General features: G+C 46.9%; 1 protein-coding gene across 1 annotated transcript; it reads left to right on the top strand.

Moving 5' to 3' along the window:
• Positions 1-3,213: 3,213 nt before the first annotated feature.
• LOC128304519 (forkhead box protein biniou) lies at positions 3,214-9,062 on the top strand. Its single transcript, XM_053041711.1, has 3 exons — positions 3,214-4,661; positions 5,025-5,662; positions 8,382-9,062. The coding sequence occupies exons 1-3, from the start codon at positions 3,214-3,216 to the stop codon at positions 8,867-8,869; spliced, it is 2,574 nt and encodes an 857-aa protein (XP_052897671.1). The 3' UTR covers positions 8,870-9,062.
• Positions 9,063-9,306: the final 244 nt, after the last annotated feature.

The following is a 9,306-nucleotide window of genomic DNA, read 5'->3' as shown; positions in this document are numbered from 1 at the left end:
GGGAGCTATAAATGAAGTGCAATAGAAATATTTGGATGAAGTGTGTGCTCAACATGAGTAAATATAGTAATTTAATTATTTATTTTCATCCATGTTTTATTCTACAACATTTGCAGAGCTAGGCTCGCTTAGGCTTCGAGTCGATTGTAAAGATTTGGGATCTGAAGGAATTACTGAAGAAGTTTAAAATTGGGTGCTTGTACACTCTGTGTGTAGAACATGCAACAGACTGGACTGTATCTCCTTTTGAGCAATCATAGTCTATTAGATCATGTATCGTATTCTCTATTACACAATGACGCTCTTCGAACAGATTTTGCTGGAAGTTGGTGGGATTGTTGGAAAGAAATTCATCCCAGTTCTAATTTTCACTTTCCAGCAAATCCTCTTGACATTTTCAGATATACGGAGATTGATTATCGTTTTGTTTTGTTGCAACTTCTGCGAGTTCTTAAGGTTTTATTGAAGATTTATGCGATGGAGACAAAGTATTGACTCCAATGAAAGCTGCAACCATGATAGATCATGCTTGGGAAGTATAATATCAATTGACGACGACGATCACGTGATGCTTGACGAGTTCTGGCATATTGAAACTATCGAGAGCATCGAGATCTTGAGATGTGGGGCGAAGATCTTATTCAGAGTAGCGTATAGGTTCTTGATATATCCTGTGTACTCTTCTGAGGTCGTTAATCTGGGATGATTCCAGCAGAGTACGCAATAGTTCTTACCACTTTCAGAGCACCGATGTTAAGAACTAAGTTTGACGATCTTTGAGAGTATCAAGTTGAAGAATTAGACATAAGTTCATCACATGTGATCGATGAGGAAGTAAAACCTATACCTTAAGCAGATGTAGAAAAGTTGGAGATGTAGAGGAGCATGGTTAGCTCTAGGAGAGCTGTACCTTCCGGAGATCAGAACAGATAGAGAAGAACAGTGTTGAATCGAGATGGAGATCCAACAACTGGTTATTGATCTGGTCATGTTAGTACGACTAACTCAACCTCGACAAGTCAAGAAGAAAGAAATAGGAGCTCCTATCGATTGAATGAAATAACACTCAATTCACTGGCTTTCAATGTACACATCTTAACTGCATCGTATCGAAAGGCATTCAGAAAGAGTTATAGTTTTAATGTTCTCTTCCTTCCTAATTCGGTACCCAACAATCTGCTTACACGGCAAGAAATTTAGCTCAAAAATGAAACCTTTTTTTGACTCCTTCATAAACAAATGATGCTTCATTAATTTGTGTCGAGTGTTGATGATGCTCAAATACAACAAAAAAAAATCTTGTTGACGAATTCGTTTCACACAGCGAAGGCACAGCAGAAAAAAGTCTTAACTTGACGTTAGGTTAATTCAGACGAGCGTCCAATTGAAAATTCCGCATATCGCAGCACATCAACGATCGGTTGTTTAATGGCTTCGCAGTACAAAAAAAAAACCACCCGAACCCAAACTAATGTGCGAAGGACATTTGCAAGGAAGGGCGAACCCTTTCTACCGACCGTTGGACTCAATTCAGACGAACGCGATTGGTGCACCGTGGCGTGATGCCGGGTTGATTGATTGTGCTTTTCTTACGAAGATTCCGCGCGGTTCGGATGCTGCTGTCAGTAAATCTTGCGGCGTGGGGGAGAGTCGGAACGTGAATGTGGGCGACGATCGATCCAACAACGCGCTAGCTCCGCCTTTTTCGAATGGAAACGGCTGCTGCGGCTTCGGCGCAGTGCGACTGTCCTGTCTGGGGTGCGCATCTTCAGCCCCGGGGTTGTCTGGGTTGGATGGGTTCCAGCTTGAGCGTGCCTGGGCAATTGTTTCGGGAAAGGTATTGACCGGTTACCTTCGGTATCTGCTGGCCTCTTGGAAGCGTCACAATATGCAGCATCGGACTGTCTACACCTATACGTTCACGGGGTTAGCAAATCGCCGCCTATACCATCCATTAAATCGAGCTATTTGTCTTTCCAAACGGGTTTTCCACCAGCAGAAACGCACCGAGCACCAGCTGCCGACGATGATGATCATTTCCCGGGCGCGGGTTACGGCACCGGGCAGGAAAGATAAATTAAGCCCGATCACGATCTCGACGATAGCCGACGTCTTGCCGCGAGCGAATGGCGTTGCGTTTTTGTGGAATTGGGAACGGTTCACGCCGGGCAGAAATTGCCAACGCAGCAATGGCAGACTGGCGGGAATTAAAAATAAAAATGGCAAAGCAAAAGCAAGCACGCTGAGCAGGGTGAAAGGCAGAAGTTAACCCTTGCTGGAGCAGGCACTACGAATGGCTTTGTGAGTTTAGTTCTAAGGTAGAAGCTTTAAAGACGCCTTTAAGTGGGAATTAGTTTTACAAATTTACGAAATGCGATTCATGCTAATAATGAGGCTGTTGAAGGCTTCCTCACCACAGCCAGGCTGGACACATGTGTGAATGCAGCTCGTAAAAGCGTAATAAAATGGTATAGCGTTACATTGATGGGTTCAAACGATGCGTGAAACAAAGCACCGAGCAGCGAGCACCGCCTTCCGGCAGGCGAATCGTTCTGGAGATGCTGTGCCGTTGAGTTGAGCTGTGTGGCAGAAGAAGCGGCCCGGCATGGCAGAGAGACGAACGAGAGGGCAGGGCAAACGCTTGAGCGGGCGATCGTTCCCTTTTGGCAGCTCGATCGTCTGGAAGCCGAAAGGCAGAGGGCAGAGGCCCCTGAAACCGACGGGGTGGTCTGTACGTACGGCAGGGCATCGCGAGGCAACGGGACCCGAATGGTGTTCGATCCGGCCGGTCGGTCGGTCGGTCGGTCGGTCGGGCGTCCGTCCGTTGTTTACATTTTGGGCGGTGGTATTTTGTTTTTTCGGAAAAGGATTTCTCAAATTAGTCGATCATTACGCGTCGTCAAGTGCGGACGGGTGGATTAGTCGTGGATTGGCTTCGGTTGCAAGACGATACCAATGGTTTGACGTGAGCGCGCGCGCGCGTTTCGAACAGAGCACGCCGGGGGCACTCAGGCTCAGTGCTGAACGAGTGTAAAGCCCGGATCGATTCGAGCGAGTTCGAGTGATGAAGAAATCGGTGCAAAAGTGAGTGAAATAGTTGAATGTTCAATATTGTAATGCGAAGGTTCTTGTGAGTGTCACCAAAGAGTTGAAGTGATTTTATTGTACCGTGAAAAGGTTCAGAGATCAGTGATAGAGGAGTGTACCTCAAGTATGATTAAAACCGAAGAACATATGGAAACGGCTTCTTCCATGGTGGATGCTAGTGAGGAGCAAGGGATTATCGTTGGTGGTGGTGGTGGTAGTAATCCTTCCGGTGGTTACCACTATCGCCCTCTTTCGTCAAACATCGTAATGGCTTCCGCGCACATCATAGAGAATCCGGCCCTGCAGCAGCAACAGGACGACGGACGGAACTGTGGTCCAATGATGACCCACCCCTATCATCACCATTCTTCGTTTCATCATCACGTCCAGCCGGTGTCGCATCACCCGCAGGCCCACGGCCATTTCCAACCTCACCATCAGCATCATCACCTGCACCAGCAGCACGGGCAAGGTATCGACGTGAAGGACGAGATGGACGACCGTAACGTATCGCCGCCGGGCATCGGTGCGGTGGCGTATCCGGGCAGCCTGGAACTAAAGCTCGAAGGTGACAGTGGCAAGATATCGTCGATGTATCATCATCACCATCATCCCCATCATGCGTTCGACAAGCTGCCCTCCTACTACATCAACCACCGTTCGCCGTACCTTATCTCGCAGATAAACGATCCCGAGCTGCCTGCGGGGGATAGTGCCGGACCGGGCGCGGAATGTCTCCGTGGCGCTCCCGGTGCCTACCTGCTGGAAAGCTCGATCAATACGCTCAAACTGTCCGGGGAATCGATGGGAGCGGGCTCTCCCTCGGTAATGATGAGCTACGGAGGAGATCTGGCGATCGGATCGCTGGTGGGGCAGCAACGGTCACGCAGCAATGGCAGCAGCGCTAGTGCTGGCAATGTGTCACCAACTTCCTCCACGATCGTTACGAATCCGTTCGTAGTGCAGCAACAGCAACATCAGCAACATCAGCAGCATCAGCAACATCAGGATCAACAGCACCACACGCAGCATTATCATCTGCACGCGCACCACCAACAGCTGCACGAATCCGGCGGTCTGAGCGATTCCGTCGGTAGTGTCTGCACGAGCCAACGCACCGAGAACAACGCCGTCGGGATGGGCGGTGGCCAGCAGCATTCGGTACAAGCGACCAGCAGTACAAGCGGTGGCCACATAACGATAGCGGACGTGTCGCTTCACCTGCCCAAATCCACATCCGTATCACCGGTGTCCCATCTTGGATCACCGTGCTCCACATCGATCACTCCTCCGGTCTCGGTGGCGAGTTCCACCGGTGGCACGAATGCCAGTCGGAAAAGTGGAACCAGCACCAGCAATGGAACGAACGGTGGTGGTGAGCAACAGCTCAGCAGCACGACGGGAAATGGAACAACCGGTGGTGGTGGAGGTGGTGAAGGACAGAAGAAACCGAACGGAGGCCGTCGGCAGGAGAAGCCACAGCTTAGCTACATCAACATGATCGTGATGGCGATCAAGGACTCACCGCACCGGCGTCGAACGTTGAGTGAAATCTACAAGTATCTGCAATCGAAGTGAGTACTTCTGGGGGCAAAAGTTTGAGGATCACCTTGAAGATCGGGTTCATTGTGCAGTTGAATCGGGAAACAGTCTGAATGACATCATCTGACAACTCTTTTACGTGCGAATATTGATGTCTATTTTTGGCTGGTTCCAGACTTCTCTCCTCCGACAGACAACTGTGAAACACATTTCGTATTCGCCCAGAGCGCATGTGACGCAAAGTCGCGGGTGGTCTAAATTCCCGTTTTATTGATGGGAACCGTTTGTCAGTCCAATAGTTTACTGATATGTTTCGCTTGTTTTCTGTGTGTAGGAAATATTGCTACAAAACAGCTCCTTTTTGATACAAGCAAGGCTTCTCTAATGCTTCACAGGTATGAATTTTTCAACGGAGAGTACAACGGTTGGAAGAACTCGGTTCGACACAATCTCAGCCTGAACGAATGCTTCAAGAAGCTGCCGAAGGAGTGTGGCAAACCGGGCAAGGGTCACTACTGGACGATCGATGCATCCGCCGAGTATATGTTCGAGGACGAGGGTAGCTTACGGCGCCGCCCGCGTGGCTTTCGGCGAAAGCAGCAGCTGAAGGGGTACGGTGCCGGCAGTGCCTTCTATCCGGCCGGTAACACCGGGTACGAGCTGACCGAACTGTCCGGCGGTTATCTGTCGCAACCGTACGGTGGTTATGCGGACTATGCCAGCATTCCACCTCCCGCGTCGGTCATCGGCCAAGGACCGACGGGTAGCAGCGGAGGTGGTGGCAGCGGTGGAGGTGGAGGACATCAAACGGGTGGCTATCCGGAGACACATTCATCGGCAACCGGTACCACTTCCTGGCACTATCCGGCCGTGGATGGTTTGAGCCAGTATTCGAAGATAACCCACACGTCGCTGCACGAACAGGCGCTACAGACGCCGGGATCGCCCGGACAGCAAACGACCGGAGCGGGTGTGCTGGAGTATGGCAATTACGCGTTCACCAATGCGGCATCACCGTACGGACTCGATGCTGGTGAGTGTTGGAAATAAGATGTTTTTGATAAATTCAGAATAGGGATAAGTTTATTATAACATTCTTGTTTATTATAACATTACTGCTATGATTTATGCAATATGTTTATCAGTTAATGCAAAGATTATAGAACTATGCAAAGAATAAAGGAAGAAACAAATTAAATATAAGCACAGGACATCATTTAATTTTCTAAAAAAATGATGGAATGATTTTCGGGATCTTGAGGATTGTATGTCCCTCTTTGTTTAGGCTTCAACATTATTGGATGAAAGTTCCTACTGGTTATGTTTTTGATTGCCTTCAGGTCTCGTACTCTTTCGTGGTCTTAATGATGATAGTCTCAATTTCGCTTAGTCCTTTGACCATGTCTCAAATCACCGAAAGTAAAATACCTTTCCACTGATCAATATCCACATAAGGATCTTTTTCGTGGGCAACATGAGGCAAGTTACGCCAATGTCAATTCTGTGTTGGTGGTAGACATAAAAAACACGTCACCTACACAGTTTATCGAATAGCCCACGTCATCTGTTAGGCTTCCTGAAAGCACCTTTAGTCAATCCTCAGATCGCAGATGTTGTTGGGGGTTATTGAAATGTGACTGACGAGGAAAACAATCGAATTCCAATGTCCATTTTGTCCATGTGTTTCTTGGATCGATTGTTCCGATCTACCAGTGGAACCGATGAAGTAACTTTTCCCCTCGATCTTCTTTAGTCACTGCAGCACTGTCATTCATAAAATGTGATGTTCTGGTCTAGCCTACTCAGTTAAAGCACTTCAATGATCTTACCTATTGATCTACCTATTGATTGAAGTATACAAAGTCTATATAGTATACAGGCCGATGCATATAGAGTAAGTTAACAAGTAGCCGTGGGAACTTTTTCGACAGTTAGATAAACAATTATTTACGTTTTTCGTCCTTACAAAAGTGTTGCAACGTAGAGGCGAATTTTCCAAAGACCGTCCAAAGATGGTCATTTAGGGGCCCTTAATAGGCTTTGGGAGAATAAAATAAGTGGTAATTGTGTTCTAACCATTAAGTGAACAGGTCGTGGTTTTAATTGTACTCTGCCATCTGTATGTACGCTGTTGTTTGGTTGGAACAGAGGCTTCTGTTGAACGCAGTGAGCTATCTCCAGATAGGGTCCAGGACGGCAAACTGTACAAGTTGTTTGCTCCGAATAACTTCGAAAGGAGTTACGTTACAATGTTTATACTATATTAATTAACCGATAATGTTATTTAATGCTGTCTGTGTACGCTAGCTTAGGCATCGACTGTCGAATTAAGGTACGCTTAAACCAAAGCAAAATTGGATTCGCCTCCAGATATAAAAACCGTCAAAGCCTTTTATGCCTAAAGATTAGAAAGATGAGAAGAATAGTTGCCTCTAAATGTCTCAACTAACACCCGAAGGGCCAAACTCTAGATTGAAACAGCATTTGAGAAGTTAAAGAATGTCTTTTTAACTCCACATTGTAGTCTATTCGTATGCGACATTTGGAAACAGTTCTGACAAGTTATTCCTAAGTGGGGAACAGTTCTTTATGTCAGCAATCTTCGAACGCATGATCACTGTACAAACGCTGTAGACATTGTATGGCCATTGAGATGTTCCAATAAACTGTAATCGACCAGCTGGTCGATTTTCTCGCCTGTGTTTGGCTGAAGGTGTCACGTTACCGATCGTTCGTTATTCGGCTGTCGATTAAAGCAACGCCTGGCAGAATGAACACTAAAGGAGTTTTGGAGACCGTAGGAAAAAAAACTACCCGTCATAAATCCCTGCCCCAGTGTGGTGAATAATCTTCGGCATTGTTCATTGCAAGTGTAATTAAAAAATCTACCCTGTTTTAAGGCCAATCTGTAGATTTACGATCGCAAGTAGTGAGCAACAAAATCGAAGCGAAGGAGTCGTTGGGATAAAGTTACTCCCAACACAGGCGGGCCAGGAAACAATAATTTCTTGTATCACGTTCATCACTCCACAGGGGATCGTAGGGTGTTCTGTGGTGTTTCTGCTGGGTTGAGCTAGAATTAATTGGCCACTTGAAGATGTTCGACCGGAGGAGAGAAAAAAACACACACAATCCCGATCGAACGACAAACACACACACACACTGTAACTGGCCTTCGACTTAGCCCGACCGTGATCGTGACACGTGTGAAGAAAGATTTGTCCGTGGTGGCGTTGAGGTTGGGTTAAGAGCTGTTGAAAGTATCGTTTTAGCTGCGATTAAGATTATTGATTTACGATGCACGGTAGACAAAATTTGTGGCCACGGTCGTGGGGTGGTGGAGAGTAGTGCGAGACGGGGCGGCACACTCCTCGATTGTGTGCCACGCCATGCTCACTCCATTAATGCTTATGTCGACGTGTTTGTAGCACTGGTCGGGGATTTTTTTCTTAACTCAATACGCTTTAGCTACGAGGAAGTGGGTGAAGAGCAACAAAAAAGCAACAAGAGAAACGGCAAAGAAAACTAATCGTTCAAAAGTTTGGAGACAAGTAACATTAAGAGAAACGTTGTAGGGCACGTTGCAGGGTGTTGAATGAGAAATAGAACGTAAAAAAGGTTTCTTGGTTGCTTTGCAATCGGAACAACTTGTTGATTCATTGAATATGTTTGACGCTTGAGGTTAGACGTAAGGGTGCCCAATTAACGAATTTTTAAATAATAATAATAATCCATTCTCATCCTTTCTACAGGTTTAAAAATAGCCTCTCTCTCACAAATGGCGCCTCCACCTGTCTCAGTTCCGACCTCCTCAACACCAACCGGATCGTCAACAGCGGGCACGACACCATCCCACAACACTGGCGGCTCCCCAACGCTGGGTTCCATGATCCTTGCGAGTTCGGGCCCAATGGCGGGCAACAATGAAGCACAAACGAGCGTTGTGATCGTTGGAAGTGGCGTGACGGAAAGCGAAGGCCCTTCGATGGACTGTAAAGCGGACGTGTACGGCGCCGTAACTGTCGGCCATTCGATGCTTGCCAATGGAACCTCACCGGGCGGTGGAACGGTCTCGAGCACTGCAGGGCAACTGCATCAACACAACCTAAACGGTGGTGGCCATCATCATCCTCATGCTCACCTGCAAACGCATCACCATCCCGGGCATCACTCGCATGCGCCCCATCATTTGCATCACCACCATCATAGCAACCATCTTAATCTGGCTGCGCCGTACTGAAACCCGCGATGATCGCCATGGCGAACGATGATGATGGCCCAGGTGAGACCCGGTCGGCCATCTTGAATGTGAATAATGGAACGCAGGTGAATGAGAGAAAGAGAGAGATAGACAGAAAGGGAAACGAAGCGAGTGAGTGAGATACAATGGAAGACATACACATGGGGTGGGAAAAAAGGCGTTACAGAAAAATGGCTGCGTATGTGGGTAGACCTGTTTTTCAATGAAATTATTTAAGAAAATATAGTAAACTTTAGAAACATTCTCAAGAATCTGTTTAGTAAAATATTATTCGAGTGGGATCAAAAAGATGTGAAAGAAATGAAGAATACGTAAGAACTGTATTTATAGAGCTATTCAGAATAACTAGAATCAATCCTGCAAACATTATTGCATTAACTCTTATAAATTCAACAGGTGATGAAAAATTAAGCACG

This window comes from Anopheles moucheti, chromosome 3, assembly GCF_943734755.1.
Source record: "Anopheles moucheti chromosome 3, idAnoMoucSN_F20_07, whole genome shotgun sequence".
NCBI lineage: Eukaryota > Metazoa > Arthropoda > Insecta > Diptera > Culicidae > Anopheles > Anopheles moucheti.
Note: the sequence above shows the minus strand (reverse complement) of the source record. Positions and strands in the feature narration are given on the sequence as shown.

What these genes read in the sequence shown, in the direction of transcription:
- LOC128304519 (XM_053041711.1), top strand. Translation starts at nt 3,214, where the DNA reads ATGATTAAAACCGAAGAACATATGGAAACGGCTTCTTCCATGGTGGAT. An exon ending in TACAAGTATCTGCAATCGAA is followed by an intron (nt 4,662 to 5,024) that starts GTGAGTACTTCT and finishes AATGCTTCACAG; the next exon opens with GTATGAATTTTTCAACGGAG. An exon ending in ACCGTACGGACTCGATGCTG is followed by an intron (nt 5,663 to 8,381) that starts GTGAGTGTTGGA and finishes TCCTTTCTACAG; the next exon opens with GTTTAAAAATAGCCTCTCTC.